The 12604-nt window shown below is 39.8% G+C and overlaps 1 protein-coding gene across 2 annotated transcripts in view; it reads left to right on the top strand.

Annotated features, from left to right (window-relative positions):
* Positions 1–108: 108 nt before the first annotated feature.
* LOC308387856 (apoptosis-stimulating of p53 protein 2-like) overlaps positions 109–12604 on the top strand; it is a 29588-nt gene continuing 17092 nt past the window's right edge. The window contains exons 1-3 of one of the 2 annotated variants that reach the window (XM_080868186.1): positions 109–264; positions 582–747; positions 11776–11923. In XM_080868186.1, the coding sequence (XP_080724312.1) occupies positions 721–747; positions 11776–11923 (175 nt within the window). In that variant the 5' untranslated portion in view covers positions 109–264; positions 582–720. The remainder of the gene's footprint in view (positions 265–581; positions 748–11775; positions 11924–12604) is intronic. The other variant, XM_080868185.1, reaches the window with a different exon arrangement.

The following is a 12604-nucleotide window of genomic DNA, read 5'->3' as shown; positions in this document are numbered from 1 at the left end:
TGTTTGGTTTTGTTTTTTTTTTTGTTTTTTTGCACATGGTTTCAATATTAAGCGTGCGATTCTGATATTAAGACAGAAGTCAAGGCACAAAGTATACAAGTCTAGCCGGTGGGGGTGTTTTATGCTCCGGCAGGGGCGGAGCTTGAATTCCAAAGTGGAATGAGTTTCCTCTCGCTACGTCACTCTGGGATAGGCTGCCTGCGGGCGACCGAGCTACGCTGTCATTCTACTGGGTTTCGAGACGATTATCTACGTATTTTCTTGGTGAGTAAAACCTTAAAAAAAATTATTATTAAGTATTTCCATTTAAACGCGTGTGTGTATTCCCACTCACAAACCTTGTTTTTTTTTTTATTTACGTCGATCCTCGCGCTCGCTTTTGCGAGCATTACAAAGTTTTAAAGCGATGCTCGCGCAACCACAACGGAAACTTTTGCCGTGAAGGCCTCGTTATCTGGTGCAACAGGTCTACGACACGAGATGCAGTTAACTTTAGTGCTATTTGTTTTTGTATTCTTTTTATTTTTTGTCGAATTTTAGAGCGTAACCATGTTTTGTTGTGTTGTCCTTTTTTAACGCAGGACTGGATCCCCCCCTCCCTAAGAAGGAGAAAGTAGCCTTGCCTGTCGCGGCTTTAGGCTCTGGGATTACAGCGATCGCCAGTCCCAACAGCCTTCGTCGAAACTGCCAGCGGGGATTCATGCTGTGTGCGTTAGCTAAATGCGGTACGAAGCTAAAATGATGCCGGTGAGTTTTATTTTATTTTCATGGCTACAAGTTTTAACCTTGTCCCGTTGCGCAATCCCCCAGTTTTCGATATTGTATCACGCTGCGGCGCTATCATTGTGAATTACCTGGGCATTTAAATTGAGGTGGTAAGTTGATGCGGTTGCTACTTTGTGTCATTACTATGTCGACACAGCCGTCTGTTGTGAAGTTTATTGGCTACCATAGATGCTTGTGTTTGCGTTAGTGTGTTTCCCCCATGTGATTTTACACTCATACAAGACTTAGTCACCTATAAACCAGTCGTAATCTCAAGTATTGTCGGTATATAGGCAGGATTCACCTGTCAGTTCTTGGCTGGCACTGGACCTATCCTCAGCTCTGTCAGCCCCATCATCTTCAACATCATCAGAGGTTCATTGCTTTTGCTGCAGTGCAAGGCTCTCTCTCTTTCTCAGCACTATCTTAGATGTGTGGATAGGGCAGCACACAGCAGTCTGCCTGCGTGTGTGCAGTGTAGAGAAACAACCTTCCTAACAAATAGAAATGGTGATTAATGAGTAACCCCCCCCCAAACTAGTAAACATTTAACCCTGGCATATTTTCTAATTACCCAAATGTTTCATGGAAAATGGAGCTGCAACTAAGAAACAGTTTCCCAATCAGTCTGTGGATATTTGTTTTGATTCTTGCAAGCTGAAATGATTATAGACTTTTTCAATATTTTTTTCATAGCGAAATACAATACAGACTTTATAAACCAAAATAAGAAAACAATTAACCGTACTTCTCAAACCTTGCCCACTCTACCCCTGTAATACCAAATCAAGGATATGAACAGAGTTAGAGGTCACTGACATATTTTCTCAGTAAGGTATAAAAATAAATGGTAATTTTGTGACATACATGAAGTAAACTAATAACATTACAGTTAGGTGTTAGTAACAACAGTTGCCATGCTTTCAGCAGAGGATTTAAATGATTTCCAGGTAGCATAGGAAGTTATTTAATCTTTTATCAAAATAGTTTAGTTTTCTTTGTGTTATTTTATGAACAGACTGTTTTAGCACTGTCTACCACAATTTTCTTTAAAATTTACCATGTTTCATTAAAAATAAATTCTACTTTATTCATTCCCAATTTTGGGAGAAGAAAACTTGAGGTGGTAAGTTGATGCAAAATTGTTTAAGTAAAGTAGGATAACTGTAAAGTAACTACCATATGGCAAAACAAAACACCTCAGGGAAAAGGGATGATATAAAATAATATTAATAATAACTTTCAAAAAGTAGCTAAACCTGTTATTTCTATATTTTTTCCTTTAGTTTATGTCTTTAATTCTGATTTGAATAATTCAGATAACTATGATACATGGTCATATTTTCATTTTGTCTTATTGTGAACAGCTGATGACAGCTGTTCACAATATGTGTAGGATCTACTACTGTGGCCCTTCTCTCCTCAAACCTGTGCTACCTGTGTTCTTTCATTGAATTAATCATCTTAGCAGTGGAGAGAGTCGTGTTCGGACGACTCTTGTCTGGCGCATGACCTCAGTCTGCTACTGGCACATACTTGTTTGTTATTGCCAAGCTTGTTCCTAGTGGATACTGATATAAACTGTCACCCTTACATAACAGAGCTGTTTCTTTATTGGCCCTTAATAATTACCCCGTTTGCTCCATCTCTGTCACCTGAGGATATCTTTCTATGTCCTTTTGCTGTAAATAGGATACGGCTCCTGCTGCTCGCTGATAAACACAAACTGGTCTTTATGTAGATGTGTCTGATGTGAGGTATTGTTTTATAAATTACACCAATAGCCCATGACCCTGCTCGTGCAGGCTAGGGGCTTGTGGGGTAGTGAGAATGGAGTGTCGTAATTGCTTGCTGGGATGGTAAATAGGGGGTCACTGTTTCCTGAGCACAATGGGCTGCAGGGACTCTTTAGCAGTGTGCTGTGGTGGGTACATTGTGTGTGTTTGCCTGTGCTGTGCCAATACCCTGATAAGTGATGTTCACCATTAATTAAACCGTGGCATGGAATAACTCATTTACTCCTGATTTACTTTATCTCTCCTGAAACCAGCCTTTGTTCTGCACACATGAATTAATGTCACATTTAGGCTTGAATTCTCTGCTGGTTTATTAGCCCATATTTTCTCTTTGTCCACTTTTTGACAAGATTAATTATACTCTATTGACAACATAAAATAACAGAAACCAAGCTGGAAGAATACATTTTGTTTGTTTTGTTGTGGGTTTTTTGTGGGTTTTTTGTGTTTTGTGTTTTCGCTTCACATACCAAACACTTCCTCATTCCTCTCCCATGATGCATGTTGCTTCGGTGTGTAGATTTTCAAACAGATACAATTTTGTGCACCTGGCTTACATTATTTAGTTTTTCATTCTTTCACTGCTCACATTTGTACCGTGTCTTGGTTCCACATCATCAAATCTCAGTGTGCCTAGACTTTATGGTGGTGCTTTGATGGTGGAAAAGTGAGCTAATGCTGTGGGAAGCCTGATTTTGCTGTATGTGTCAACAGAAACCTGAGCAGGCTTTCTCTTTGAGTGCCACAGGCTTTGTGTTTACTCTGTGGGAGAGTTGTGTTGGTTACATAAGCAGATAGTCACATGTGATAGACAAGGATGTTCATGTTTTGACTTTATCCTTAAGAAGAAGATTGATAGGAAGACCTTTGTTAGCTGAGAACAGTTGTGTAAAAACACAGTAGGCCTGTAATATTTTGTTTTTTCATCAAAGGAGTGCACAAAATAATTTCTAAGGTGAAGAGGAAGTTCTTGTGAATGGTTGAATGCTCTGGTGACCATGTTGTTTACAACCACAGGTCTTATAGAGAAGCTGAATAATCTTCTTGAATGCATACTGTTAGATTGTGCTGTGCACCAGTGCCTCAACAACAACTCTACATTCACCTGGTTTCTGAGAGGAATCACCTGAGCTGGTGTCAGATTACAGTAATTGAATACAAAGTCGCTCACTGGGAATGATCCATTTGAAAAGGGTAAATGTACATTAAAGTGGTGCAAAATTTCAGTAGAACTCACTTTCACATTAGACAGTTCTCTAACTAATGTTGAGCTGCTGAATGAACAGGGAGGTCGTGTGGGGTATAGGTAACGTCAGGAAGCAAAATGTCCTTTTGTATAAATCGTTAATATAGCTGACCCCTATCTCAATGATAAGGGAAATGAATAAACAGGATGCAGTTCCTTTTTTTTGACACAGGATGTTTTTTGTTTGATGGCAAACATTCATTTTGCTTTATCACCAGTACGGTACATAGATTTATTGATAATGGTAGTTATGACATGTGTGAAGGAACAAAAGATTTAAACTAGAAGTTTTGGTCAGTTTTCACATTGCATTTACTTAACACGGGAAGAGACTAGCAGCGAAGCTAAGACTGTAGATAATCAGTGACATTCAGTAACTTCAAGGAGCAATGGGTGGAGAAAAAAAAATGGTGACAACCCAGATTGGGTGGATCCAGCTTTAAGGGCAGTCTACACAGGAAGCTATTTGTCATGCAATTGTCCCTGACCGTTGGTTGCTATGTAGATACCCCCTATATAATGTATTTACCACCCCATCATATATCAATCACTGGTATTCTTTGCTCTCAAAATTGAACAAAAGTTTAGCTCGGGAATCATCCACTGGCTTTTTGGTCTATCACTGCTTGAAGTTGATGAATACAAGAGATGCTCTTTGGTCTCTGGTTGCCAAATTCCTGCTAGTCATCTACTTTGTTAAAGTAGTCAAGTGTTGACCAGAGAACGTACAACAACTTCAAGTGTTGATGGGCAAAATAGCTGATGACACAAAGCTCTCTGTTATTTCCGTTGCTGCAGGGACTTTTTGGTGGAAACAAATTGTATAATTTAGTCCTGAAAAGTTCCTCTAGTAGCAAAGGTCTTCTGTACTGGTAAGACTACAGTCATTCACTCTGCTGCTTCACCAAGGTTTCATTTTTACATATGACTGATTAAAGGTCACAAAGGCATCATTCACTGCTACATTTTGAATCGCATTTGTTTTTTGCATAAAATAAGAGTTGATAAAGGGTAAGTTTTCTTGCAGTTAAATCCCACACAGTGGGCATTTTTATTCAGTTTTTGTTGCACTCTTCATATTTTAAGTATCTGTATTTTCTATAATAACTTTCAGGCTGTGACTAGTTCTCGGAACATCTTCATCCAAGAGTCATGAGGCATTGGAAAAGGGGGAAAAAAAGGATGCATCCTTTCCTTTCTGCTTAATTTTGACTCCCATTTCCCTTATCTCCCAGATAAGCCGAAAGTAGGAACTCTCTCATCACATAGACCAAAAATAGAAGAGCATTGCAAGACCGCAGATTATGAAGTGATAGGCTAAGTACTGCAGTGCAGACATAGAGAAGAGGCTTTTGTGATGGAAGCTTTCTGCAGCTTCATGTACTGTAAAAGCTGCTCCCCCCCCGAATGTTGCAGCTGAATAAGACTACTGTGCTTTTTGCTGTTTGTTACCCCTGACCTTTTCTCCCGTGCCACCTCATCCCTCTAATGCAACACAGAAAATGAGGGAGAGGGAACACGAGATGAAGAGATATAATGCATAGAGCTGTTTCAGTTTCATAGAGTTTTATGCTGCCTCGCCTTTTTGAAGAACTGCTAATCTGGAACTGTGTCAGGCAGAGAGAACTAAGGCACGCACACACAGGAAGATGCTGCTGCAGTGTCTTACAAACCTTTGCTAATTAGATTCAGAGGTGACTCCGTCAACAAGACTTAGTTGACTCATTCGCTTACTACAGCAATATCTGTAATTGAAAGTGTGTGTGGACAGAAGGTCCAGCACCCCTTAGGTGAAGTGCCCTCGGGCATACTTGAAGATATGGCTTCTGTTATCCTCTGCTGCTATCATACTATCCACTTTCCCAGCCACTCCATTTCCCCTAAGGCATTGTGTTACATGTTCCATATGTTTATAAGGAACTGGTATTGCGTCTTAATATATTTTTTTTAACCTGTCGGGCAGTGTATCTTATTTATTTACTAATTTCATCCATATGAAATCAAGTCTTATACATGATTTTTTTTCATAACAAATCTTGATAACAAATCTGATGTACTAAAGTATGACGCAGCTGTTCAGCTCTGTGTACAACTGGAAAGGGATGTGCTAACAGTTCTCTGAGAGAAATGTTAGATTAGATTAGATAGAACTTTATTAATCCCTCGGGTGGGTTCCTCTGGGAAATTCGATTTCCAAAAAAGCACAGCACCGACAGAAGTTACAGAGTTATACACACACACATATATATATATATATAAATACAGAGACAATATAAATAAAATATACGAAGGGGATAAATAGAATAAATAGGAATAAAAATAAAAATACAAGTGAATTGCACATTTCAAGTATTGAGTCTATTGCACCGTTGACTATTTACAAAAGTATTGCACAAGGTATTGTACAGTGAGGTGAAGAGGCACTACAGCTTAGTTGTTCCCCCCTCCTTTGTCCTCCTGTTTCCCCTCCCTCTCCCCTCCAGAGAGGAGTTAAACAGTCTGATGGCGTGTGGGACAAAGGAGTTTTTAAGTCTGTTAGTTCTTGTCTTTGGGAGAAGCAACCTGTCACTGAACAGACTCTTCTGGTTGTTAATGGCCGTGTGCAGAGGATGCCTGGCATTGTCCATAATGTCCATCAGTTTCTTTAATGTCCTTTTCTCTGCCACTGTCACCAGAGTGTCCAGCTTCATGCCGACCACAGAGCTAGCCCTCCTGATCAGTTTCTCCAGCCTGGATGAGTCCTTAGCACATATACTACTGTCAACTGTTCCTCCAACACTGAGGGCCAACCAATCCTGATGTTTTTCTAACTCTGTTCCAGCCGTCAGATTGGTTCAGCACAGCACTATTGTCATTGCCATTGGCCTTTCGTGCCAAAACGTGGATGGAATGAATTCTATTGACTTTATATTGACCGCGTCTCGTTTTTCTATCAAGGAAAATTTACTTTGTGAAAACTGTCTTTATCTTTTTTCACCTAGCCCTATCCGAAGGCTAACCATGTCCAGTGTTTCTGTTGGTTTTTAGTTATGCTGATGTAAACAAAATATTGATTTTTGAAAAGTAAACAATCTGGAAGTGGAGACGCTATCCACGTTTTCATCCATCCATTTTCTTCCTCCATTGCACGAGAGATGGGGGTTACACCCCAGACAGGTCGCTTGTCTGCAGGGCTAACAGAGAGAAGAAACATTCTTGACTCTACTAGAGTATCTTTATATGAGGAGCAATTCAGAATAATGGCTTCATTTTTTATACTGGGCCCTTCTGCAGCTTCTGTCTGAAACTTTTTTTTTTCTCTGATTGGCTCCTCCTCTCAAACAGAACGCTTGACCAGCAGGTGGGTAGGGCTGCTGTTTAAGGAAATGCTGTGTGTCCAAGATGACCATATTAGGGATATCCAATTTCAGTGACACCCTGTAGAACCAAGCAGTAACAAAACTGACCTAGTTGAAACAGAAACAGCTTTTGACTCTGGGATTACTTATTTAAACAATGACCTTCTTGTATACTTGCTATGTTTAATTTGGATTTCTATAAGTGTGACAGTTAAAATACACGAGCAAGGAAAGTATTAATAGGTCCTTTTAATACTTCACCCATTAATAGTCATCAGGGGATGGGTGTGGGAATTTAACTTTGGTTATATGCTACTCTTTGCATTGACAGTACATGAGATACTGCGTTTTCTGTACTTGTCTATTGGAAGCTAATTATATAATAAATTCTCTGTGACAGGACTGACTTTTATTTGGTAGTAATTGTTATATTGCAGAGTCATTGAATTATAGTACAATCTCGTGTGTTATTCCCGGAAATTGGAAACTGCAGCGGCATGCAGTTTTGATCACTCTTAACTCAATATGTGAACAACTGCATCTGGACAATTACCTTAAGAGACTCTTGCAGGAGGATTGACCCTCAGATGGAGAGAGTGGATTTTCAAGGTGGGACATGAAGAATGATATGCTTTTAGGAGTCAAATTATCTAAGGAGTATTTTTCTAACTTCATTTTCCTTTGACCCGTCCTAACCTAACACATTGAACATCAAGAGACAAAATGCCTGTAAACTGTTCTCTCTGTTGCATGAACCTTATCTTAACAATCAGTGGGAGTGCCACAATCTCTCTCTCTCACACACACACACACACACACACACACACACACACACACACACACACACACACACACACACACACACACACACACACACACACACAGAACATTCCTTTGTGCAATTGGCTACAGGTAGAGTGCTGATATTTAAACTCAAGTCATCTCACAGTGCCCTGTCTGAACTGGAGAGGCTTGAAAAGCTTGTTCAGGTCTGCAGCCGGTGGCATCTGCTTTAAGGATCCAAATCACGCTGCAAAAGGCAAAGAAAATCAGCATTTATTTTTTAAACTTCATAGTTTGTCTGTTCAGTACACAGAATTTGACAGAATTGTCCTCCACCGCCCTAAAGGGACTGGAGCTCATTTAACTTGGATATAGGAGAATCGCAGACAAAGAAGCCACTTTCAGTGAAATAACCCAGGATAGCATATCTTTGATAGTTTTTTCCCCTCTGTCTTTCTGAACCTTTTAGCTCAAGTATTGCCAGCTGCAGTCACTCTCCTACTCTTAGATGTCTTCCTCTTGCAGTGTCTTTTGTCTGAGGTTTTGATGTTACAGCCTTTCATGTCAGAGAGAGACACAGTCTTGTCAGTGTTATTGCATCTTGAACAAAGGATCCTACGCCGACTCTTAAAATTGTGGCAGTTTATTATTATTTTTTAATTTTTTTTTTTTTTTTTTGGAGAATACATGGTCAGACTGTTTTGCACCTATTCACTGCAGGCCACTGTTCAACCTCCAAGAAAAAAACATGATCCTATAATATAGTAAGACATAATGGCCATAGCCTAGCTGCAAGCTAGTGTGTTTCAGCTTATTATTGTCCCCTGAGCCAGCAGGCTGTTAAAAGGCTATATTTTTATACAGCGGATTAACGTAATCCCTGCGATAAAATGACCTAACCATATAGCTGCCCTGCTTTGAGGGTATCTACAGTGTAGACAGCAGTATTATGGCCATATTTCTTTGCATTGGCTATAATTGTCCGTTTGCTATTCTGAGCTGCCACATCACCCTCAAAACCCTGGGAGACAGGTTTGACTTAGCTGATGCTATGATGGAAATGGAAATCTTTTGCTATAATAGTGAGCCACAGCAGCCGAGGCAGCTTGTCCCTTCTCCTTCCCCAGGGCTCTCTAAAATAAAATAGGAAGGGAAGTGCAATTCAGCAATTGCTTCTGTCATCCTCTCCATACCTAATAGAAAGCAAGTGGAGCATATTTCTGTCAAACATTGTCACATAAAATCATGATATTGCCAGCTCCCTTCGAACTATATAAAGCTACACAAAGCAGTATTTTCTGGTAGGCTGTTGAGCTACTGTTTGTCTATTTTGCATTGTACCTATCAGGCTGTTACTGAGCTACCTAATTTTACTTGCTGCTGTATCAATGAATATTTAATGAACACTCAATTTGTTTGGCTGAGTCAAACACCTACTTATGGTAATCTTGCCTGTCTGAGTAGGTACGTTTCTTAAAACTTGAAGAGGGTCTGCGGTGTAGTTGCTTATTGTTGAGTAGACCATAAATTATAAAGATGAAAACACTTTTCTGATATTTACTGCAGCACATAAAATAAATTCCTGTAATTTACCTTGCATGCACTGCTTTGTTTGTAATGAAAAGTCTACAAGACCTATCATTTTGAGACCTTAAAAGGTTTGCAAGGATCAAAGACAAAAAACGAATTAAAGGGAATGTGTTTCCACACGTCATTTTGAATGTTTCAAAGTTTCCAAAACAATATGAAAATTGGTCTCATAGATTTTTGTATTTGTATTTGTAGTTTATACAGCTTTTGTACCATGTGTGCTATATCATAGCGAATAAGCAGTGACCACATGCTTTAGGTGGATGAAGGTCAACTGCAAAGTGCTAAGTCATCTAGATGGATAGTTGAAGTGAATACTGGTGGTCTTGGATCATCAACTTTAGTGCTGCAGCAAACTGGATTTTAGTGGGGGCGTTGCCAGCGCCCGAGATTATATTCTCTTCCCATCTGTGGTTCTTTCTTTTCCTACTATCTGTCAGTGCTCTCTTTCACTCTCCAAATATTAATAGGTTCACTTTAGCACTTTGGATTTCTGGGAAGTTTTCATGATGTCACCGTCTCATTCTGAAAGATCTACGAATTGTTTTTTGAAATAATTTGATGAAGGCAGACTATATGAGTGATTTTAATTGTTTTAGCATGAATGTTTAAACTATTCTAATTAACAGACACAAAAAGCCCCCATTTTAGTTTTACTTTCCAGGGTAGTGTTCTGCCACAGAGGGTGGTCTTTGGTTAGAAACACAGCTTTCTGTTTACAGCTTTCTCTTCTCTACATTACTGACAGGCATGACTCACAGCTGATTTGCTCTATTCATGAGAATCTTTCATTTGCATCCCCATTGATTCTGGCAGTTGAGTCAGGTCCTCTGACTCAGGCCAGTGCCCGTTGATTCCACCTTCTGTGTGATAAAACAAACCTCTGGTTGTAGATGTTGCTTAGGAGATCTTCAGAGGGAGCGTTTCACCTGCCCACTCACTTAGTAAGCTTCATTTGAGGAAGAAAAGGGGAATAAAGCCCCTTATCCTAAGGCTGTTGCTCTTTGGCGCAGTACACACCACAGCTAAAAAGCAACCCAAATACTTTTGTTTCTGCACCAGCTGCTCTGCATGATTACCCCCTTCAAGTTTTTTGTGCCTGTGACCTAGCTGACCTCATGTTTCCACCGTAGCCCCCGTAGGCATGGCTATTCACAGCAACTCAGAGTACAAAAACCTGGCAGTGTAACCTGGAGGTTCTGGGCATTTAAAATAATACCGCTTTTACAGTTACACGCTTTTCAGGATACTCTGTCTGAAGTCACTGTGAAGGCATGACACTGTGCAAAAACCTGGGTTTGAAACAAAACAGTTCAGTATGTTCAAGGCATGCAATATCCTAAGACACCTTAGAAAATTGGTTTTATTGCTGCCTTATCAACTCCTCTTATGTGCTCATATTACAGATTGGGGGCATATTCCATTACGAGCCTTAAGCTTCTTAGCGCTTATCTTTTTATGAATGTATGATACTCGTACACTGACTTTTGATGTTTGTGTTTCCTGTCAGCGATTATATAGATTTTGGAATATCACACACATTTCAGATGCATATTTTTTTAAATCATCTGTGAAGGCTTTTGTTTGACTCAGCCCTTCTTACTTTAATTGTTTTGACAATTGTTGCCTATTATAGCTATAAAGATGAGTAATATCCCATATAAGTATTGATTTTTAGAGTTTATTTTAAAAGGTTGTAGGTGACTGTCTGCATTTGGATCCTTGCTGATAGACAGCTCAATTTTCTGCTCAGTGTCAGTGTGTTTATTTTCTGCAGTAGCTGGAGGCATACAAATTCCAATTTATTACAAACTGCTTCATTGAGATTGCCCATTTCTGTGTAGATTGATATAAACCAGCCTTGAGCAGCTGTCAGTCACACACTTGCATAAGAACCTAGCGGTTTGCTCATTCAGAGTGCTTGACGGGGTTTTTTAGTGTGTTTACATTGGGATGGAGGGATCTCTCACAGTGGTGACAGCACTAGTTGGTGAGTGAAATGGAATTTCAAGATCTGGCCTCTGGTTTTTCTGTTGACACAGAGGTATGAGACCTGGGAAGCAGATCTGCTATCAGTGAAGCTCACATATTATACAGTCTATACAAACAATGAACCAAGAGGAAATTGGACACCAATTCCAGAGAACTTTTATGTTTACCTTACTTCTACTAACTCTAACAGGATCCTCTCGCTTGTGATCTTAATTAGCTCTATCTAATCTACTGGGTTATCTGCTTCTCTCGCCTGCTGTTCCAGATGTTCCTGACTGTATACCTCAGTAACAATGACCAGCATTTTACTGAGGTTCCTGTTACTCCGGAGACGCTGTGCCGGGATGTGGTGGACTTGTGCAAAGAGCCGGGGGAAACGGACTGCCACCTATCTGAGATGTGGCGTGGATCTGGTGAGTGACAGTGCTCTTTTGTTTGTGGAGTATCTGAAGGAACAGGAGTCGGTGTGTGGACACATTAGTTCTTATTTTATTTAGACAAAAAGTGCTTTTTCTCATGTTGACCACTTTGTGGTTTGTGATTAGCTTTGTAGTCATCTGCTTGGCAGTTTTTAAAGTGTTTGTCTCTTTTGAATCTACCATGCAAATAGCGTAGAGCCCTAATCTCTGCATCAAACACAAGCGCCTAAACATTTCTTACATCTCTCAGGTGGGAGGTGAGGAGTGACGTTGAGATTTCATGCCTGCCTCATTTTCACCGTTTCTAAGAGTCAAAGAGTATACAACATCAGAACTCAAGGAGCCAGGCTTCATAGCCGTTTCCATGGTGATACTGCCATAGTAGTGAAAAAGTGCCAATTATTGTGTTTGAGTACTTCCAGGAGTGGTCTGAAAGGAGATTGATGAATACTGAAGAGATTGTCTCATTTTGTACCCATTCACCACAGGCCACTTTTGAATCTCCTTGAAAACACAGCAGTGACATTTTGCATCCAAATTAGATGTAAAGTTATAAATTATATTTATAATATTTTACTTAACTGCTTCATTTTGCATTTCTACCATTATTAAAAGATCAGTTTCACTCACCTCTACTTAAGCATAATGTGTCAGCTCATCTGTGTAATGAAATGC

This window comes from Rhamphochromis sp. 'chilingali' (assembly GCF_963969265.1).
Source record: "Rhamphochromis sp. 'chilingali' genome assembly, chromosome: 20".
NCBI lineage: Eukaryota > Metazoa > Chordata > Actinopteri > Cichliformes > Cichlidae > Rhamphochromis > Rhamphochromis sp. 'chilingali'.
The sequence above is the reverse complement of the archived record's forward strand: the minus strand, read 5'-3'. Positions and strand labels throughout refer to the sequence as shown.